Source organism: Camelus ferus, chromosome 1, assembly GCF_009834535.1.
Source record: "Camelus ferus isolate YT-003-E chromosome 1, BCGSAC_Cfer_1.0, whole genome shotgun sequence".
Classification (NCBI taxonomy): Eukaryota; Metazoa; Chordata; class Mammalia; order Artiodactyla; family Camelidae; genus Camelus; species Camelus ferus.
The window spans coordinates 743,289-765,529 of NC_045696.1; the positions used below are offsets into that span (position 1 = coordinate 743,289).

Sequence of the window (22,241 nt, forward strand, 5' to 3'; positions counted from 1 at the left end):
ACCCGGCCCCTGAGCTGAGCTGTGAGGTCGGACGCAGTGGAATGACACCTAAGCTGTGGGTGGCAGGGCCCATCTCCCTGCGGTGGCCGCAGACGTGCCCACAGAGTAGGGAGGGAGCTCCTGGGCGTCCTGGCTGGGCGGCCCCTAACTGGTTCCTCAGAGGAGACACACGGCCCACCCCAGCCACCTCCTCCCAGGGCCAGCGGGCGGCTGACCTCCCAGGCTTCCCCCGGCTCCACTTCAGGGCCCGTGTCCGAGGGATTCAGCCGAGCACTGGCCGTGGGCCATGCTCTCCCGTGGGTGGAGGGGCCCAGAGCCTTCATCCGGGCGGGCAAGCAGGGACACTGGTCCAGCTCCTCCTCTCTGTCGGCACGTAGAGGGTGTGCCTGCTGCTGGGATGCCTGTTGTAAGGAGGAGCCCCGCCCCCACCCCGCCCCTGTGCCCCATCCCCTGTCCCCGTCCTGCTCCCAGGCTTGCAAGGCGGGACAGGACCAGAGCGTGACCCCAGCTCTGAGGTCACGGGGCTGTGGAGGCTCCTTCCTGCGGGCTGCCGTCGGCAGTTCACGTCCAGCCCAGAGGCGGGGCCGCCTGGAAACTCCGTCCTAGAGGGCACCCCCCCACTGCCCCCACTCGCGCCGAAGGGGAAGAATGCAGGGCCGACAAAGACAGCTGAAGGTACACACGCGTAATTTCTCTCCCCTCTCTGCGCAGTGACAGCAGCCAGGTCTCGGCACGTCCACAACCGAGAGCCACTGGCACTGAAACCCTCATGACCAGAGGCATGAGGGGCTAGAACCCGTGAGGAGACCCTGGTCAGCATGTCACTGGGAGGACGCGGCCTCCACACGCCCCCCCTGAGCAGAGAGCTGGAGCCGGGAGGGTGGAGGGGAGAGGAGGACGCTGTTCGTCTGCATGCAGGGGCGTTGTGGGGATGGGGACATAGGCCTGGGGCTGGTGGGGGCCAGGTGGGGCCAGGTGGGGCCAGGTGGCTCCAGCTGACAGCAAGCGGGCAGCTCTGCCCAGTGGCTGCTTCTCTCACCAGGAGTGGCTGTAACTCTCACGTGGGGCTGGGGACCCCAGAACTCCTTTCCAACATCAGCCCCAATGGGGAGTTGAGGGTGTCCTGGCCAGGACACTTGGGGGTGCCCACTGGGTAGGGCCCAAGGCCCTGCAGCAAGCTCTGGGTCCTGCTCGGCTGCACCTCCCCACCCCCCAGTAAGGGCCTCCTCTTCCCATTCACGGCCTCGGCAGGATGTGTGGGAAAGCGTGTCTTTCTATAGGAAGCATGGCTGGAAGGAGGTAAGTGGTGGAGGCTGGACGGACAGGGCGAGACCAGGAGGGGAGGGCAGGTCACGGTGGCTGAGGTCACGCTAAGGAGGCAGGAACAAGAACCAGAGAACAGCGTCCAAGGGCACGAAGCAAAACAGCAAGTAAAAGAAGGACAAAAACACAAAAGCAACAAAGGCTCTGATTCGCTCCTCAGTCCAAGGCAAGTGGAGGCAGAAAACAGGCCGAGGCCCCGACGGCGACCCCGCAGGCCTCCAGGTGGTGGTGTCGCTCCCGAGAGCAACGGAAACCTCGTGCACCGACGTCTCTAGGCCCGTCAGACCTTGGAGATTAATGGTTTTATCTGAGAATTCCTCACCCTGAGAAAAGGGTACATTTTTCTCTTCGAGTGTTTAAGGAGACAAAGAAAACCTCAGTAAATGTAGACACTGCGTTCTGTAGTTTAAGTGCAAAAATACTGAAAAAAAAAATTAATAATGAAAATAGGGGGAAAGAATCTACAAGGAACCCCCACCAAACTCTCCACTATTCACTGGTTTCAAATGAACCAAGGCTCCAGAGACAGGCTAATTAGAACATAATATATAAAGAAAAACACTAGAGCCGCTGGGACACGGTTAACCCACACGTTGAAGAAGGTGCGTCTTAAAGCACCTGCCTCACCGAAGGTGACGGGTGGATGTGAACGAGGCTGATTTCCACGGTGGTAAGTGTGAAAACGAAACTTACAACAGAAGAAAGGATTAATAAAAATAAACATGGAGCAACCGAAACAGAAACGTAACAGAACAGTGAGAAAATCTAAAAGCACATCTTTGGGGGAAAAAGGCAATAAAATAACTAGACACACTGGTAACTCCAGCGAGAAGAACAGACAGAGAAAGAAACACAGAATTTTAAAACGAGAAAAGGAAATAAGCACAGACGAGAGGAAATGAAAGGCTGAGTCCGTCCAGACAAACAATGGGCCGAAGTGGAGGATCTTGGTAAACTGCCGAGCCTCGTCCACAGACCAGAGTCTGAGCAGGTCGGCTTCCGCCGGGGCCTGGGAGCCGCACCCGCGGGCGGCCGCTGCTCGCCCGGCAGCCCCTCCGCAGGCCCACGGTGCAGGTTTCAGCCGGGAAGCGGCCAGCCTGCCCCTGAGGGTCAGCGACAGCATAAGGGCCAGGCCCACACCTGCTGGGAGTCCAGGGAGGGGCCGGGAGGAGCCGGACAGCATGGGCTTGGGCCCATTTGCGTCTTACAGTCCTGTTGCAAGGGTCGGGGGTCCATGTGGTGGGAAGACTTTCTTTCCACTCTGTGTCGTTTGTTTTACCTGAACGTTTAAAAATCTAAGTACATGTGTTACCTTTTCAGGAAGAAAATAGTGTAAATTGACAAGTGTTCATGGACGGATGACAAGATAAACAAAGCGTGGTCCGCCCACACGACTGGACTATCATGTAGCCCCAGAAGGAAGGGGGTTCTGACACAGACCACCTCGTGGATGAGCCTGGAGGACGTGGTGCTCAGTGACACAAGCCAGGCATAGAGGACAGACACAGTTGGGTCCATTTCTGTGAGGTACCAGGAGGAGTCGGGGCCACAGAGACAGGAAGCAGACGGTGGGGGCCGGGGGCTGTGGGAGGCAGATGGGGACTTAGTGTTTAGTGGGGACAGAGTTTCAATTCGGGAGGATGGAAAGTTCTGGAGATGTGGAAGGTGTACGGGCACACAACAGTGTGAATGTGCTTAATGCCACTGAGCTGAGCACTTAAAGACAGTTGAGATGGTCTGACAGATGGACTGGATAAAGAATATGTGGTATATACACACTATGGAACACTACTCAGTCATAAAAAAGAATAAGGCAATGCCATTTGCAGCCACATGAATGGACCTGGAGATCATCATTCTAAGTGAAGTAACCAGACAAAGGAAAATACCACATCACTTACATGTGGGATCTTAAAAAAAGACACAAATGGACTTGTTTACACAACAGAAACAGACTTAGAGATGCGGAAGATCAACTTATGGTTATCAGTGGGGAAGGGGTGGGAAGGGATAAATTGGGAGTTCGAGGTTTGCAGATACTGACCACTATATGTAAAATAGATGAACAAGGTCCTACTGTACAGCACAGGGAACTAGACTTAGCACCTTGCAATAGCCTACAATGAAAAAGAGCATGAAAAGGAACTTCTGCATGTACAGGTATGACTGAAACATGATGCTGGCTCCAGATACTAGCGCCACATTGCAAACTGACTATACTTCAGCCAAAAAAGTTTGAGATGATAAGCGTTATGCTGTATATATTTTACCATAAAAATATCACTTAAAACCTTTTTTTAAATTTTAATGGAGGTACTGGGGATCGAACCCAGGACCTCATGCATGCTAAGCACGTGCTCTGCCCCTGAGCTAGACCCTCCCACCTAAAAACTTCTTGAAGACTCAGGTCTGCTCACCCGCTGGGCAGCAAAGCCACCAACACCAGGTGGTGGTGAAGGAAGCACAGCGTTTACTGCAGGCGCCCAGCAAAGAGAACGGGCAGCTCGTGCTCAGAGGACCCGAGCTCCCTGACGGCTTTTGAGGAAGGGTTTTTAAGGACGGTGAGGGAGGGGGCCGCAGGCTGTGCGATCAGCTTGTGCGCATTTCCCTGACTGGCTGGTGGTGAGGGAGCCGTGCTGTTGGGACTCGCAGTCATCAGCTTCTGGTTCCAGTTGGTCTGGGGTTTGCGAGCTGGTGGGTGGCGTGCAGCCAACCCCACCGCCCCACTGGGGTTTCAGTAGCTGCAAAACAGCCCAAGGGTGCAGCTCAGGACATCATCTCCAGCCCTGAAGAGGAGCTAATGGTCCATGACTTTGTTTTATGGCTAAACTACGATTATTTGGTCCTGCTTGACTGTTCCTTTGTTCCTGCGTTTCCTCATCTCTGATTAAATTCGTCCTTTGGAGCTTGGGGAAGTTCTGGAAGGCTGAGGCTTTTCTGCGGACAAGATGCGGGGGACACTGGGAGGTGGGAGTCTGCTCCTGGGAAGGCCCCGCAGGCTCCTGCTTCGTTTCAGTAATGCTGGTGGGTGCACAGTTAATAGACCAGGTCTAGGGTCAACATAACTTCTGGATGCCCTGGGAAACCAGAAAATTCCTGTCTCGCTTTATCGTGTCATTTGTTTATTGCGGTGGTCTGGAACCGGACCCACAGTACCTCCAAGGTCGGCCTGTAGATGACTTTCTGGCAAAGACAGAATTACGAGGTGGAGCACAGATCGTGGCCTCCGTGGATGGAGAGGATGGAGGCATGAAGGAGCCTGTGTGGTGACCAGCCAGTGTGAGTCTTGAGTGACGGTGCCTTTGTCAAAACTCACAGAACTGAGCACCACGGAGAGTGGATCTTAGAGTAGATAAGCTTAAAATAAAAATTTAAAGAGGCAGTGATTCTGGAGGAGACACTGGGAGAGCTGCTCCAGGCTGAAGAAGACGAGGAAACATGGGCCGAAGTGCTGTGTGAGCCCAGACGGATCCGCTCCAGGAATTCGTGGCTGCTTGCGACACCCTCAGGGTCACTGGGATGGGGGTGGTGCCTGTGGACAGGGAACCGGGAGAGCTCACGTGCACACTCTTGGCGGAGATGAGCTGCTTCTGTGTCTGTGCAAGAGGACGCCCTTGCTCCTAGGAGAAAAGGAGATTGCCGCTGGCAGGGTCCAGGGAGCAGCGTCAGGGGCCGCGAGTTCCTCTCACATCCTGGGGGAGGGAGACTCGGAGGCGGAGGCAGAGGAAGGGCTCCAGCCAACCTGGCATGACACTGCAGGAGTTTTTTGTCATACTTTTTCAAGTTTTCTGTGTGTTTCATATTTTATGATAGAAAGTATATATTTTTGAACGTCATGGCGATAAAGAACTCTAAACACGTCTTAACATCTGGGACTGAAATTAAACGCTAGATCCCTAAGCCAAAATAATTCAACAGCAGTTTTCCGATCACTCCTTCCAAGCTGGATGGGTGTGTTTACTGTTAACAGGCTCAGCGTCTGCTTGGAAAGTTCTAGAAACCGAACCCAGAGCCACTTTGTCCACAAACGTGCTTCTGTCCTTTGCGGTGGGCTGCAAGGCACGGGCAGGGAACTTCTGCAGCTGCAGGTGTGGCTGGGCAGCTCCTGGCCCTCAGGCGCCTGGGAGGGGGCGGTCCCAGAGCCGAGGCCCCGAGGTAGCGCCCCCCACCACGGAGGGAAACCTGGGGGCTCCGGGAAAGGAGCGAGTGGGAGCTGCCAGTTTCCACCACTAGGCTGACCACCAGGTGACCAGCCTCGCCTCCCACTCGGGCTCACCTTCCTCTGGAGCTTGCAGGCTCAGAAGGCTCTCCTTCTGAGGCTGAATGCCCTGGAGAGATCAGTGACTTTTTCTGTTCAAGCTTCGCCAGTGTCCCCCAAACCAGGACTGCACAAGTCATTGCCACCTTAAGTGTGCAATCTGGAAAACTTCTTTTTCTTGCAAATCACAAGTATCCCTAAGAAAACATGGTGCCTCTTCTGTAAACGACTTCCTTCAAATCCCACCGGCACACACGCAGGGCCCTCGGAGGGATTTTTACCCATAAACGGAGGCCACCTCTTCCTGTTAATTGTAGTCCAGAAACTGAAGCGGGAAAGCGGTGCCTAAATTGTGTCCAGGAAGGCCGCCCCGGGGTGGGGGTGGCGACGCCGGGACCCTCCCTGGCTGGGGCTGCTTGGTCCTCCCTGGGGAGGGGCGCGAGGGGTGCGGTGCCACGCGGCACAGCTCCCGTTCCCTTGGCTTCGCTCCTGGAGTTTTTCACTGGATGGAGGCTCGGCTGCTGGTTTGACACAGTTTGAAAGCTGGGGCTCTCCGGGCCTTGGGGCCTGCGTGCTGAGCGCCTTCCCCTCCTCTCCCACCCAGCGGCACCGGCTCCTGGCCGCAGGAGGGAGCACGAAGGGGCGCAGGGAGACGGGCCCCAGGTGAGCAGCAGCCCCTGCGCTCCCGGGGTGGGGGTCGGGGGTCCCTGAGGAGGAGCAGAGCGCGCTGGCCCCGCCCCCGCCCAGGCGTCGGGGTTGGTGGGGGGCCCCTGCTGCAGCCAAGATGGACCCCAGAGCCCCACAAGGTTTCCGAAGATCAGAGCCTGGTGTCAGGACGCCGACCACAGGGAGCCGCCTCCTCGCTGCCCACGGCCCGGCCCCCGAGGCAGCGGCTAGACCCCCCCTCAGCAGTCTTCTGGGTCCTTGCTGGGTCCGCCGCCTAAATCGCGAACGTTTCCCACAGACGTGATGGCTCACTGGCCTGTCTCATCCTCAGGGACACAGCTCCTTGCAATGCTTTCTTGCCTGGGAGAAGCCCAAACTCCCGTGGCTCTGACAGGGAAGTTTTATGGAATCTCACATGTTTGTGACTGATCTAAATCACCTGTATGTCAGAGAGAGCGCACAGGAACTAATTTATCACAGAGAAGGTCCATCAGGAGGACATCTATTAGTAGAATTCATTGTATGAATAGCTCCAAGGAGAAAATCAGGAGAAATTAAAAAAGCGTTTAGCAAAATTCAAGAGCCGTTACCGACCGAAGAGAAGAAGCTACGAAACAGGAGCAAACGGGCACTTAAATGCTCGGGTGACTTTATTTCATTCTTTATAGGAGTGTTTTCACTACTTTTTATCTTTTGGAGGCGGGCAACTAGGTTTATTTATTTACTATTGTTTTTAACGGAGGTGCTGGGGATTGAGCGCAGGACCTCGTGCCCGCTAAGCATGTGCTCCACCACCGAGCTGTGCCCTCCCCCTTGGATACTTTTTTAATATAAAAAATCACAACCTACCTCAGCGCGTAGGCCAGCGCCATGGTTACGGGGGAAACAGGAGAGGGGTCCGGGAGAGTGAAGCCGGGGGAGGGGCGCCACCACGGGCCCCCCCCCCCCCCCGGCGTGTGGTCCTAGTGACTGGCATCAGGGAACGGGAGAGAAGCAGACGCGAGCACGGCGGCAGAGCCCGCCGCCCGGGGCACTGGCCACGCGCTGTGTTACAGGGCCCGGTGCAGCCCTCACACGCTGCCCAGCGCCTCACGGGCCTCCGCGCTTCACGTGCAGTTCACCCGGCCCCCACCCGCCTCCTCCAGGCAGGTGTGGTGCTGTCACCACTCTACAGACGCGGGAGTGAGGCACAGAGGCCAAGCACCGGGCCCGAGCTGGACTGAACTCTGGCCGCCTGTCCCAGAGGCACGGGGAGTGCACAGGGACTGTCGGGCGGGCAGCAGGACACAGGACTGACGGACGGGAACCTGTCGTTTTCATGCAGGTAAGCTGCAACCAGGAAGAAAACATAATGGAAGGGAAGTCCCCGTTTCAGCAGCAGCAGGAATGAACAAATACTAGGAATAAAAGTAACAAGACGCGTGCAAGATCCAGACGGGGAGAAACGTGCAAAAAGCCACGACAAGACACAAGAGCAGCATCGGGGCAAGCGGACGGTGAGCCGCGCCCCTGGGACGGCGGGCTCCTCGCAGGAGCTGCCAGCTCTCCAACCTACACATTTGGTGCACTTCCAATAAAAATACAACTGCTTTCATTTTGGAACAGGCAAGCTTATTTGAAAGTTTGTAGGGAAAACAAAAGACAAGAAAATCCTTGAAAGAGAAGAGCAATCATGGGTATCAGCTCTGTCAACGACACTACAAAGTCAGAAATGCGCACACTGTGAACTGACGCGAACAGACTGGCCGACAGGCCCCACTGGGAGGCTTGAGACAGACGGACACCCAGGGTTCGCACGTGCACAGGCGCCATCTCAGGGCAGGGGGACGAGTCAGACCAGCACACTGGGACACTGGGGTGGCCATCAGGAGAGAAAGCTGGGCCCATATCCTTCACTGTATCCTTAGATACAGTCTGTTCAGAGCTAAGATTAATTTCAGTCCTTAAACCAGAAGTGAGACCAGTGTTACCGTCCTGCCGGCTCCCTCCTTGACGGCTTGTGTGCCCTTGTCCAGCGCTTCTCCTTGCCAGAGCTTCGCATTGAGAGTAATTTGAGTTGCACCCTGACAGTCTGGGCCCAGACGGCTGCAGCTCTGGCTCCGGGCTGACTAGACTCTCCGAGACCAGGCACGTGTTTTCTTGGCCCCCAGAGTAAACTCCAAGGGGCAAAAGAAATTTACTTTCACTGACTCTCTTCCTTGATATCTTGTGTCATGTTTTTCTGGTTCTTGGTCGAGTTTGGCTGGTGGCGTGCAGGCTGGGCTCGGATGAAATGCGGTGGGCAGCTCGGACCACTAGGTGGTGGGGTGGGGCAGAGGTGGGGGTGCCCGTGGGGAAGGGGTGTGGAGAACTTTGGATGAATTGGTGAGGAATGGAACCAAGCTCCAGGCTTCAGCATCTCTGTTGAGCCAGCAGGGACCGACCTGACACCAGAGGTCCTCTCCCTCTGAGACCAGCCCAGGCCTTTCCCGTGCTGGGCTAGTGGCCGGTGGCTCCCACTCAGGCTGTGTTCTGGGAGAGAGAGTGACCGGGAGAGCCCCTCCCTGCCGCCACACAAGGGGGTGAGCAAGGTGTGGTCAGCTCCCTCCTCCAGGCTGGCTCCCCAAGTCCCTCGGGAGCAGCAGTTCCCTCCAAGGCTGCTGTGGCATTGTCCCTCTGGTCATAGTTCCTGGAGCACCACGGCTGGGTCACCAGCAAGGCCAGAGCCTCAGGCTCGCCTCCCTCCATCCCTCCATTGGCTCAGCCCCCTGGTGCACCCAGCAGCATTGCCAGGCCATTCCAACCAGCTGGGAAGACACAGGGTCTCAGCCCAGCACCAGGACCCTCCCTCTGTGCTCAGGACTCTGTCCGCCTCCTCCAAGAGCCCTGCTCTCTCACTGGTCCTGTGAGAGTGCGAGGCTCCTCCGCTTGGGTTGGAGACAGCTGGTTGCATTCGACACAAATCCGCACAGTTGGGGAAATTTATAAGGAACAGGGCTGCTCTGAAGCCACATGTGATCTGAGGAGCGTAAGTGCATTAACACACTTTCAGTCTTACTTGTCTCTGATAAGTGACAATTAAAAGCTGACAGGAGCAGGATCTAAAATAATGGAAGCGCATTTCCTAGAACTACAGAGAGACGGGGTCCCTGCCACTGACGGCGCGCAGAGGTGCCAAGGCCACGCGGAGGCGAGGCCGCGGGAGAGAGGTCACGCCTGGGTGCTTCGTGGCAAAGCGTGGACATTCCGGAGGAGAGAGAGCAGCTTCGCCGAAGAACAAGAACCAGGTTCACAGAAGTGACACACAGTGTGAGTTCCTGGCGTGCAGCAGGGTGACTGGACTTCCACGCATCGCGAAACGAGCCCACAGCAGGTTTAGTGAACCTCCGTCAGCTCAGGCAGATACAAAGTTAAAGAAATAGAAAAACACTCTCCCTTGGGATGAGGACTCAGGGTTTTCTCAGCAGTTCTCACGGAGCGCACGGCGAGGTTAGTCGTATAGACCGTGCACATTGCGTCCCCAGGACTGACTGAATCCCGTAACCGAACGCCCGCAGCTTCTGACTCCTCTCACCAGCCCCCACCCGCAACCCCGGCCCTGTAACCGCCAGTCTGACCTCCTCTTCTTTACGTTGTTCGTTTCTGAAGAATAACTGAGCTACAGCGCTGTATAGTTCCTCTTGCACAGCATAGTGATTCGATGTTTCTACGTATTTCACACTGGTCACCACGTAAGTCTAGGCCCCGTCCGTCCCCACACAAGATGCTACATGGCTGCTGACTTCTCCTCACGCTGCGCATTCCTGACCTGGACTCAGGTACTTTGTAACTGGAAGTTTCTGCCTCTTAATCTCCCTCAACTGTTTATCCCCCCACCCCCCCGCCCATCTCCCTCCTCTCTGGCAACCACCTGTGTGTTCTCCGTATCTGTAATTCTGTTTCTGTTTTGTTAAGGTTGTTCTTTTTTTCAGATTCCACATATAAGTGAGAGCATACGGTCCGTCTTCCTCTGATTTGCGTCCCTTAGTGTGATGCGCTCTAGCTCCTTCCGCACCGCGCCAAGTGGCAAGGTTCTCTTCTTTTTCACCTGCGTGCACCCAGACGCATGACTGCAGCTTCTTTATCCGTCCATCTATTGACGGGCCTTGGGTCGCTTCCATAGCTTGACCATTTGAATACCGCTGCCATGAACATAGGGGTGAATGCATCTTTCTGATTAGTGTTTTTCCCTTTGGATAAATCCAGAAGCAGAATTGCTGGGTCATATGGTGGTTCTATTTTCAATTTTTTGGGAAACCGCCACATTGTTTTCCACAGTGGCTGCACCAGTTCACATTCCCACCAACAGTGCCCGAAGGTTCCCCTTTCTCCACATTCTCATCAATACTTGACAGCAGCCATCCAGCAGGTGTGAGGTGACACCTCACTGCGGTTTTGATTTGCGTCTGCCTGATGACCAGTGCTGCTGAGCATCTTTTCATGTGCCTGTCGGCATCTGATGTCCTCTTTGGATAAACGTCTGTTTAGGTCGTCTGCTCATTTCCACTCAGGTTGTTGTCTACACGTCGTATCATGTCATCTGCAAGCGGTGACAGCTTAACGTCTTCTTTTTCAGTTTGGATTCCTTTTATTTATTCTTTGATTTCTTCAGTGACCCACTGAATGTTTAGTAGCATTTTTTAAGTCTCTACACATTCGTGGGTTTTTTGCAGTTTTTTGTTTGTAGTTGGTTTCTAGTCTCATAGTGTTGTAGTTGGAAAGGTCGCTTGATATGATTTCAATTTTCTTAAAATTACCAAGAGCTGTTTTGTGGCCCAGCCACAAAGGCGTTCCATGTGCACTTGGGCAGGCTGTGTGTTCTGCTGCTCTTGGATGGAAAGCTCTACATACATGTTACATCCACGTGATCTAACGAGTCATTTAAGGCTGGCACTCCCTTACGGGCCTTCTGTCTGGACGGCCTGCCCACCAATGCTGAGGCTGTTAAAATGGGTGCTTTTGTCGGAGGCACCCTGCACATCCCAGGAGCAGCCTCCCCTCTGGCCCCCAGAGCTTTGTGCTCTGAGCATAGCCTGCGTGGGCTGCCTGGGCCCCTCTGTCGGGGGTGGGCTGACTCTTGCGGGAGGGCTGGGGGAGGCGTGGCTGGCCCCGTCTGGCTGGCTGCCAGGCCCTGCCTTGTGCGGGGCTTGCTGCCTGCTGGGGGTGGGGCTGGGTCACGGGGCTGCTGGCTGCAGGGCCCAGGGTGGGTCCTGGATCTGGTGTCAGTCTGCTGGTTGGCAGGGCCGGTTCCTGACACCGCTGGCTGTGGAGTCTGGGGTGTCCCAAAGCTAGTGCTGACTCGCTGGTGAGTGGGGATGAATGACTGAGCTGTCCTAGCTGACTTGGAACTGCTGTCAGCCTGCTGGTGGGTGGGATCAGGACCCGGGGGCTCAGGGAATCCCAGTGCTGGTGGCTGCCCTCTGGTGGGTGAGGCTATTTCCTGGGGTCTCTGGTCACAGGACCTCATGGTCTGGGAGGTGGCACTGGCCCACTGCTGAGGGGGCCAGGCCCAGGTGTCCGTGGGCCAGCGCTGGCTCACTGGCAGGCAGAGCCGCTCTCAGAGCCTCTGGCTGCTCGCAAACCAGTGTGCACGCTGGGTCCTGGGCCCCAGTGGTAAGTGTGAGACCGGGGAGGCTGTGGGCTGCTGGGTAGGGCTGCGTCCCTGCCCCGCTGGCTGCTTGGCGGACGTGTCCCAGGACAGGCGCTGGCAGGCTGGTGGGTGGGGCTGCGACCTGACCCTAACAAGCCGGAGGGAGGACTCCATAACAGGCCCTCGTGGTGGGAGGAGCTCCCCAAAACGGCCGCCCCAGTGTCTGGGGCCCCAGGTGAGCTCCAGCTGCCTCCCGCCTCTCTGGAGACTCCCTAGGATCAGTTGCTGGGTCTGATCCAGGCTCCCCCCGGGTCCCGGAGGGTGTGAGATTTTGTGTGCATCCTTTAAAAGTGGAGTCTGTTTCCCACTGCCCTCTGGCTCTCCTGACAGTAAGTCCCACTGGCCTTCAAAGCCAGACATTCTGGGGGCTCGTCTTCGCAGAACAGAACCCCTGGGCTGGGGAGCCCCTGTGGGGTGCGGCCCTCTGGCCTCCTGTCTGTGGGGCGCCCACCCAGGGGGCGGGGCTTGGCCCACAGGGCGGGGCTTTCTCTCTCGCTGTGGCTCCTTCTTTGTGTCTTTCGTGGTGGAAGGTCTTTTCTGCTAGTCGTCCAGTCTTTATCATCCTGAGCTGCTCTGTAAACAGCTGTCGTGCTGCTGTGCCCAGGGGAGGAGCTGAGCTCAGGGTCTCCCTGCTTCACCACCTTGGCCCCTCCCCACTCCAGACGTCTCCCCAGCAGCGGCAGAAGGAGGAGGATGGCGTCCTTTGCCTTTAACGCTGTGAACTGGAATTCTACATCCTGGCCAGATGGATGGGCCACAAGATCAGCGTCAGGGACATCATGAATTCCTGCTGTGATGTGACACACTTAGAATTCCGTATTAAAAGGGTGTCTAAGAGAACATCATATGTTTGGACATTTGCTATCATTTTAATAAGTAACCTGTGGGTTACGCGGAAATCTTGAGGGAAATGAAAAAATACTTAGAACTGAACGACAGTGAAAATACCGTGTCACAACTCGCGCACACAGCGGAGGCAGCACCTGAAAACGTGCAGTCTCAGCTGTGTCTCTCAAGAGGCAAGTTAAAAACAGCTAATCATGCAACTCAAGGAACTGAAGGAAGCGCAGTGTCACAAAACAAGCGCAAATAAACACGTGAGGGAATACTCGACACTCACAGAAGTCAGCCAAATGGAGAGCAATGAAAATAACGTGAAGGGCAAGTCAGAAGCTAGCACTTGGAAACGATCAATAAGCTGTACTGATGTTGGCAATGTTGAGCAAACAGGGGAGAAGACACAAGTGAGCATAGAGAATGACAACGGAGAAGTAACTGCGGGGAGAAGGAAGGCTGAAGGCTCCGCGCGGCTGGCCTCTGACGGCCCGAGCTCCGGGGTCGCGTCAGACAGAAGCCCGAGCGCAGCGCTGACGGCAGGGGCCACACAGGGAGGCTGCACCCAGCTTCAGGACACACTGACGAGCTGCTCCAGGAACTGGGAAAGGGCGGAAGGCTGGTGTGAGCTTAATTCTGAAGCCAGCCGAGGGCAGCCAGGGCTCTGGCCACTGCCCAGCTGCGGGGAGGGCCATTCCCACTGTGCCGAGCGCAGAACAAGAAAACAAAGCAGTAGGTTCACACTAGTTACAAACGTGGATGAACAAATTCCAAATAAAACATTAGCTCGCCAAAATTCAATAGTACGTTCTTCAAAAATTACACGAGAAAGTAATCGTCATCTGTGAATGCAAGACCTTCAAAATTGAAAGTCAGTCATTCTAATCTGCCGTATGAGTAGACTAAAGGAGAAAACTACCTCAACCAGTCAAAAAATGCGTGTGATCAGTTTCAACACCTATTAACGTCACAAACTCTGAGCAGACTGAAGATGGAAGCAAGCTTTCCTAACCTCGTGAAGCTTTGCTGCCGGATGTCCTCGCTAAGTCTGGAAGGGAGAGAATGTGAAGCAAGGGTGGGATGGAAGAGGCCACTGTCAGCTAGGACAGCCACTGGGACCAACAGCCAAAGTCAGCCTAGCAAGGTCGCCAGGTAGGAGATGAAGCTGAACGCCAGCAGACTGGGTTTCAGCTTGGAGATGTGGGGAGCCAGGAGCACCACTCCCATCAGAACAAGAAAAACTGTACAAAGTGCAAATTAATAGCTTCTCTTGGAACCATCAGAGAATGAGGCCACAAGAGAAACACCTAGCCCCAAATCCAGACAGATAGATGCCTGTAGGATCGAGATTTGCTCACCTGAAGCCCATAACCGGTGGTAAGATGGTAAGACTGGAAATGTTTTAACAAACTGCTGAATGCTGAGTGTGGGCTAGCAAGCGAGTGAAGCCTCTGGGGGCTGCAGCCCTACGGGGGCTGGGGGAGGGGACATCACCAGTGCTGAAGGAGACCCCAGACCACCTCCCAGCTCATTCCTGGAGCCAAAGCCTTAATCTGCAGGAGGACGGCCATGAGGGCTGGTGGAAGCCCTACAGCTGGGCAGGGATGGGGCCACAAAGCGGCTCTCCCCTGGGGGGCTGGGTAGCTGCACTCAGGCCCAGGCGGCCTCTGAAGAAAGGCCTTGGCTACCTCTAGAGGCCAAGGGAGGGCAGCCAGTAAGTGCCCAGGTGCCGGCCACTTCTGATCGGCTGACCTGGGTGGGGCTCACGAGGGTACTTGCTCAGCGATCACTCATCGCAGCGCATGTTTGCTTCCATGTGCTTCCATGCACGGGTGGTACATTTCACGGCAAAATGCGTCAAGTGACCTATTCAACATAGAAGCTAAACAACGTAATTTGTAAACTTTGCGAAGGAGGCAGGTCAGAGAGCTAGGTCCTGACAGGGGTGACTCACTGTTTCCAGACACAAAGGCTGCCCTCAAGACCCCAGGGGCTGGCGGACAGTCCAGGACCTCATCGTGTTGCAGCATCTCCTCTTCCTGCCACCCTCCCTCGAGGGGGAGGTACAAGGACAGCCTGGACTGCAGCGAATGCTTGAGGGCAGAGCTGGAGAGCAGACACCAGGCTGCGACTGGAACCAGTTCTGGGCCTGGGCTGCCAGGTGATGGCACAGGGGGATAAGAGGTGCTGGAAGGAGAGGGGGGTGGGGGGGGTGCACTGGGTGACAAGGCAAAATAAAGAGTTACAGCTAACAAGCCAACAAAGAAGGCATAATGGGATAATAAAATACTAAGTGAATTCAGAAAGTCAGAAAATGAAGAAAAAGGGAACAAAGAGTATGGGACAAATACAAAACGATGAGCTGTATGACAGTTGTAAATCTAAGTATATCAACAATTACACTGAATGTAAATGGTCCAAATATCCCAATGGGAAGGCAGAGATTATCAGACTGGATTTAAAGTTACAGATGTATAAGAAATAGATTTTAAATATGAAACACGAATAGGTTAAAATAAAAGGATGGAAAAAATATGCCGTGCTAACCCTAATCTAAATAATACAGAGAAGCTATGTTTGTATCAGACAAAGTAGGTATCAGAGGAAAGGATACTACTAGAGACAAAGAAGATAATTTCATAACAGAGGAGGAGGTTGAGCTGGAAGACATAACAACACTAAACGCTTATGCACCTAACAATAGAGTTTCAAAACAAAGCAAAAATGGATAGACCTGCAAGGAGAAACAGACAAATCCACAAACGCAGTGAACTGCACAGACTGTAACAAACAAGATTTGCACACAAAAATCCACTGTATTCTATATACTAGCAGTGCACAATTATAAACTAAAGTTAAAACATTTAAGTCTGTATGGTAAATATGAACTACTTCAGGGTAAGTCTGAAAGAAGACTTGTAAACCTGGATGCTGAAAACTATGAAACATTGCTGAAAAAAATTAAACATAAATAAATGCAGAGATACACCTTGTTCATGGATCAAATGACTCCGTATTGTTAACCTGTCAATTATCTTCAAATTAAGAAAATTAAAAGACAGATTCCACACCATCTCAATCAAATCTAGCACATTTTTTTTTTGTGGAAAATTACCAGCTGATTCTAAAATTCATATAGAAATGAAAAAGGACCTATAATAGTCAAAGCAATTTTGAAAAAGAAGAACAATGTTGGAGAACACATACTTCCTAATTTTAAAACATATTATAAGGTTACAGTCATCAAAACAGTGTGGTATTGGCTTAAAGACAGACAAATAGATCAATGACCAGAACAGAGAGCCCAGAAATAAAGCCCCACGTACAGGGAGAGCTGATTTTTGATAAAGGTGCAAAGGCAATTCAGCATGGAAACAAAATGACAGAACTTCTTGAAGGAACCACATGAGAACATCTTTGTGACTTCGGGGCAGTCAAAGATGTCTTAGATGCGACACTAAAAGCACAGTCCATGAGAGACAAGCTGATGATTTGGAAAACCTTCTGCTCTTCAGAAGACGCCACCGAGAGACTGACAAGACGAGCCACGGACTGGAGGGAAATACACAAGAAGGACATCGCGCGTCTGATGAAGGGCTCAGTCCTGGCCATGAAGAGGGCCTTGAAACCCGATCAGAGGAGAACCGAATTAAGAAACGGGGAAAAGATCTGAACAAACACCCAGCGAAGAAGGTGTGGGTGGCAAACCAGCACGTGAAAGACGCCCCACATCATTAGTCATGAGGGAGACGCAGGTTAAAACCACAGTGAGACATCACTGCAGCCACGAGGGGGCCCGAAACTGACAAGACAGCGCACTGCACGTCGCTGAGAATGTGGGTAACTGGGCTCTCCCTGCGGTGTGGAGAGAACGTGAAATGGTCAAACCACTTTAGAAAACAGCCGAGCAGTTTCTTAAAAAGTTAAAACATACACCTGTCACACGAGCCCACTCCTGGGTGTCTACCTGAGAGCCGAAGCGTCCGTCCAGCAGAGGCTGGTGCACGAGTGTTCGTAGCCGGCTCATCTGGGGACGTGGAGTGTGAGGCAGCTCCTCGGGGTGCCCGGCGTCGTCTGGACAGGTGACATGAGCACCTCGCCTGGACCCCTCCCTGGCCCCGCCTGAGGCACCCTCTCCCCGGCTCCTGGGGGTTCCTGCGTGGCGCCCCTCCTGGCCTGCTGCTTCCGCCTGGACTGCGGTCCGCTCACTGACCTCAGAGTGCACGTCTCCACAGGGGCGGGGGCAGCATGTCTCAAGTCCTCGTGTCCCAAACTGAGCTCCCGTCCACAGCCCCCAACCTCCCGCCTGCAGCCTCCGCGCTCACGGAGGACAAATCACCCTTCCAGCCTCAGACCAGGAGCCTTCATTCATGTGGCCTGGGTCCTCTTTCCTTCACAGCACATTTCTGATCTGTTGGGAATCCCGTTCGTTCTTCAAAGTGCCTCCAGGACCCAGTGCACCTGGCCTGAGTCCCACCTTCTGCTACTGCCACCTCCAGGGGGCTCCCCAGGGGCCGCCCGGCACTCCTGCTGCCGTCCACACTGGCTCCGGCTGCCCCCGCCTCCTTTCCTGGATGCGCACAGCTGGGGCCCCACATCAGGCCCACCTCCACCTGCAGCTTCTAGGGCCCCACCTTGAATACTGAGCACCCCACAACCTCCACGTGGTTGGCTTTACCCAGAGCAACTCTCGCTTTCTAGGGCTTTCCTCATCCCGTCTCCTGGCCAGCCCTGCCCTGACACTGATGGAGGTGCCCAGAGGAAGGCTTGTGTCCACCTTGTCCCTGCCACCTCCCTGGCCCTGAGCAGTGGCCAGCACCCGGCCAACACGTCCAGTGGGTGCATGAGGGAACCACAGCTCTCAACTGCCGGGCTCGCGGTGTGGCCGGGCGCTGCTGTGCTGGGCACCCAACCTCGACCAGGAAACTCCTGGGAGGGCGACGGGGGAGTGTCTGGGCAGCCTGAGCACACAGGACGAGCACCTGGCCGGAGTCTGGGAGCGGGGCAGCGTTCACACCGGGCAGACAGGAGGGGTTCCTGCCAAGAGATGAGCATTGTGGGCAGCACCCCTGGGCCACCGATGCGTGACGGGGTCTGGGCCAGGCTGTCCTCTCAGTGACGCAGGGAGGACAGTGCCCACTGCTGGAGCTCTGGCCCGACCACATGTCCCAGGCCCACCCACCTACTGGAGGGTCCCCTGAACCCCAGATCTGACTTGAGAGGGGCCCACACAGAGAGGCGCCCCTGGCCCCGGGACCTGGGTCCCCCAAGGGCTTCCGTGTCAAGAAGGGTGCAGTGGGGCCCCCCAGGTCAGCACAGGCGAGCCGGGCGTGCACAGGCTCCCGCTGGGAGGCACGAGCTGTGCCCTCGGAGGTGGCTGGACTCTGGGCCTGGCGTTCCCTTCCTGTCGCTTCAAGTGCGTTTGCAAAAGTAAAACCAGAAAGACTCATGCAGATCGGACGTTAACAGGTGGCAGAGGGAGGAAGAGCTGCCCCTCAGACAGCTGGCGGCCCAGGCCGGCCTCAGGGCCACGGGCGGGCACGTGCGGGCCGCGGGGCACAGAGAGGAGCCGAGCTGGTGGGGCAGCGCACCACGTTTATTGAACTCGGAGCGGTGCCCGCCAAGGCGCCCCGGCCGGTCGGCGCGCTCAGCCCCGGGAAGCGGGGGCTGGCACCCCCATCCACCCTGCACCTCGGGTCAGGACCCCACCCCCTCCTCCTTCCCTCTGAACAAAGGCGGGGCACACCCCGCCCAGCGCAGACCACAGGGGAGGGAGCCGGGTCGGCACAGGCGGAGGCGGGGAGAGGGCCACCCAAAGCAGCCGTGGCTCCAGGTGGCTGAGGAGGGGACGCGGCAGAAGGGCCGCCAAAGCGCCAAACCTACTCTTAAAACAGTTACACGGACACTAAGGGACAAGGTTTCTAAGACGTCACAGCTGGGAGTGCCCCGAAGCACGGAGAAGCACTACACTGCATGCCGATGCGCGAGGGGCCGGCGAGGGCGAGCCGGGCGGCAGCGTCAGGGTCCGGAGCACACACAGACGGACGGACGGACCTGCGCTGCCGGTGGAGCTCCAGGGCAGAGATACTTCTTAGTAAAGAAACCTCTTTATATTTGCAAGGAGGGGCAGTCTGTACAGAGTCGTGAGCGGGCGGGCGGAGGACCGGCGGGATTACAGCGCGCCCATCCCAGTGACCTCGGACGTCAGCCTGGAAGAGACAAAGGCACGGGGGACACAGGTCACCACGTCCTCCCAGCCCGGCTCCCCCCCGAGCTGGGGACCTGGGACCAGACCCACGGGGCCTTACTTCCCTGCCACAGGAGCCGCATGCCTGCCACAGGGGTGTGCCGACAGCCGTTTCTATGGCAACTGCTGGAAGGGGGCACAGGAGTCACACTGCCCACGGGGCAGCTGGACGTTCCAGGATAGGGAGGGGCCGGCCCAGCTGTGGTGGCCGGGTTCTCGCCCTGGCCCTGGCAGGGAGGGCAGGTGAGGCTCCCGGCAGCTTCGCTGGCTCCGCAGGACCTCATCCTCCCCCAGAGGCGTAACCTCAGGCCCTTGCCCAGCTCCCTGCCACATGCCCAACAAGCGTCTGGGTGGGGTCCTTAGATCACAGAGGTGTGAGAGCAGGAGGCTCCAGTGGCCTGTCCCTGAAGCCACACAACCCTTTTTGCTGCTTTTCCATTAACCCCAGCGTGTGGCTGAGCCCAGACCAGGACCCGGCCAAGGAGAGGATGCATGTGGTGGGGCATGGGCAGGTGCAGGCAGGGCGACACCCTCAGCTTGCCCTCGGGGGCAGGGGCCTCACAGGGCCCACTCCCAGGCGGATGCTGCCTCGGGGGGTGGCGGTACTGGGGGCAGAAGGCCAGCAGCCCCAGTAAGACGACAGGGGGAAGGCCAGTGAGGCCAGTCCAGTTCAACACCCCAGGGCCCCCGGGTGTGCCTCACATGTCAGCTGGAGCTGGCAGTCCGGCCACGAGGCAGGTGTGCACCGAGCCCAGCAGTGCCGACACAGGGCCCACCCCTGTCCCGCCCCCGCCCCCGCCCCCCATTCTGCACAAGGGACAAGGCAGGACACGGGCCTGTGGGGATGAGGCCTGAGGGTGAGAGGCTTAGCCTCAGACACTTCTCTGGACAAGTCCAGGGCCACCTAAAGGTGCCAACGCCTGGCGACTTGTCTGGGGCCTTGTAGGCACCACTGCCCTGTAAATGCTCTCACCGGTGGGTAAAAGGTCAAGTGTGAAAGTGCAGAGGAGGGTGTGGGCCGTGTCCACCTGGAGACTCTGCCCACCACGCCCACCCCAACCCCCCGCCGGGAGACGGAACCTCCCGGGGGCAGGACTGACTGGCCTGTCCAGAGTCCCGTCCCGCTGGCAGGCCCCGCGGCGCTCACCTGGCATTGATGAGGTACTGGGCGAGGCTGATGTTGGCCGGGGTCCCTGTGATGGTGATCTGGCGCTCTGACGACCCCTCCGTGGCATTGGCAATTTTGATCTGAGCTCCAGACATCTGTCGAATTTCATTGATTTTGGTCCCTTGGCGTCCAATTATGCAGCCTATTAGCTAGAAGGACAGAGGAGCTTCTCAGAGGAGAGTCCAGGGGGCTCAGGCGCAGTGTGTGCGGGGCTGGAGGGACAGGGAAGCTGGGCAGACAGGCCTGCCTTGGTCTCCTCACAACAGTCTCCAGAGAGAAGAGGCACCGCACACCCTCCTTCCTGCTGCAGAGGGGAGCTGTGGGCCCCGGGGCTCTGCTGGACCCCCAGCCGTGAGAAGTCCTGACAAATCAAGAGACCGTGGTCACCTTACCCAGTGTCCTCTGGGGGCCCCGAGGCCATGTGGGTGCCTCCTTGGCTGTGCCCTCAGGCTGGAGCGATGTTTGTTTGAGTGGACCTGTGAACTGCACACGTCCCCAGCCATCACCACACCCCACACACGGCTGCCCCTCCAGGACAGGTGGCCCACTCCTGGCCTGGCGTCTTAGTTTGGGGATGGAAGTCAGCCTTCTTGGGACAATCCAAGGATTCAGAGGCCGGCTGGGAAAGGCCCCAGCATGTGAGGGGAGCTCGTAAGGCCACACTCTCGCTGAGCCTCAGGAGGAAGAGACCACAGCCTTAGACACACAAACCCAGACAAACCAGCTGCTGCAGCAGGCTCACAGGAACCCCAAACCCTCTGGAGGGCCTGACACACAGCACACTCCCCGGCCATCTGTTCCCAAGGGCTGACCCCGAACCAGGGCAGGGCCTTCACTCGGGGTCAGCAGGGCACCCCAGCTTCCCAGGCAGCTCTGGCACCTGAATTCCAAGTAAACCCTGAAGCCCCCACCGGCTCCCTCCTTGCCTGGTATCTTGGGGATGTGGCGTCACTGCTTAACGAGGGAAGGGGGAGGGGCACACGTGGGGTCGGGGAGGGGCGAGGGCCCGGGCACACTCACATCATTGGGAATGGTGAGCTCATGAGTGCTGGCCGGGGGGCTGGCATCCAGACCTGGGGACACCAACGGGAGACGGTTAGGCTGGCGGCAGGCTGCTCCCACTGCACCCCGGGGCCCGGCCCACACTCGGCCCGCAGGCAGGCGGGGCTGGGATCTGGCCCAGGGTGAGGGTCAGCGTTGCTGAAGGCAGGGGCCTGTGAGCTCTCAGTCCCCAGCTGCAACACCGTCCTGAACCCACTTTCTCTCAAAACAAGGACAAAGAAACCCAAGCAGGATGGCAGTCCAGGTTTTGTTCTGGGCACAAATGATCTGACTCGTCTGCCACGTTGTACGTGGTGCTTGAGTCTCCTGAGGCGCCCTCCACGGGGTTCAGGGACACAGGCCTTGCTGGCCACACCCGCCCTGGGTGCCCACCCTCCCTCAGCTCTCACCCCCTGCTCTTCCCGCTTGCAGACCCTCGGCCCTGCTGCGCCACAGCTGCCCCCACCCATCCCGGCTCCGTGGCCCAGGTCCACCACACAGCTTGTCCAGTTTGGAGCAGGGAGACCTGAGAGCCGGGCCAGGGGCAGACCATGAGCTTCTATGTGGTGTCCTGGGCTGGAGATGCACTCCCAAGCCTAGTTCACTGCACGCCCCAATTTCTGTCATTACAAGCCTCAGTCCAGGGCGGACCAAGTCGGAGATAGCCTCTGAGTTCGAGGACAAGACCTTCACTTTCTTTGGAAACAGTGACAACAAAATGCAGGGTGGGCCGCGACGGGCACTGTCGGGAAAGGCGGGGTCTGTCCTCGCAGGGCAGACATCTCCACGCCAGGAGGCGTCTCAAATGCAAAGCCCACAGCTGAGACCCTGCCTTTGGTCCCCCAGGCCCCATGTGTCCTGGTGTCATGGGCGCCGCGGCTCAGACCCAGAGCCCTCGCAACAAACCGTCACAGGCCAGCTCTCACATTTTCAGAATATTCCGGAGCCTGAGCCCTCTTCCCACCCATGCTCCCATCTCGCTGGTGTCTGCCTCTGCCCTCGTCCCGCAGTCTAATCTCCACACAGTCCACCGGGG

At 56.7% G+C, this 22,241-nt stretch overlaps 1 protein-coding gene across 7 annotated transcripts in view; it reads right to left on the reverse strand.

Annotated features, from left to right (window-relative positions):
- Window positions 1-18,324: 18,324 nt before the first annotated feature.
- Window positions 18,325-22,241, reverse strand: part of PCBP3 (poly(rC) binding protein 3) — a 184,929-nt gene continuing 181,012 nt past the window's right edge. For all 7 annotated transcript variants that reach the window (XM_032488718.1, XM_032488614.1, XM_032488680.1 and 4 more), the window contains 3 exons: window positions 21,185-21,237; window positions 20,144-20,313; window positions 18,325-18,958 (listed from right to left, as the gene is read on the reverse strand). In XM_032488718.1, the coding sequence (XP_032344609.1) occupies window positions 18,922-18,958; window positions 20,144-20,313; window positions 21,185-21,237 (260 nt within the window). In that variant the 3' untranslated portion in view covers window positions 18,325-18,921. The remainder of the gene's footprint in view (window positions 18,959-20,143; window positions 20,314-21,184; window positions 21,238-22,241) is intronic.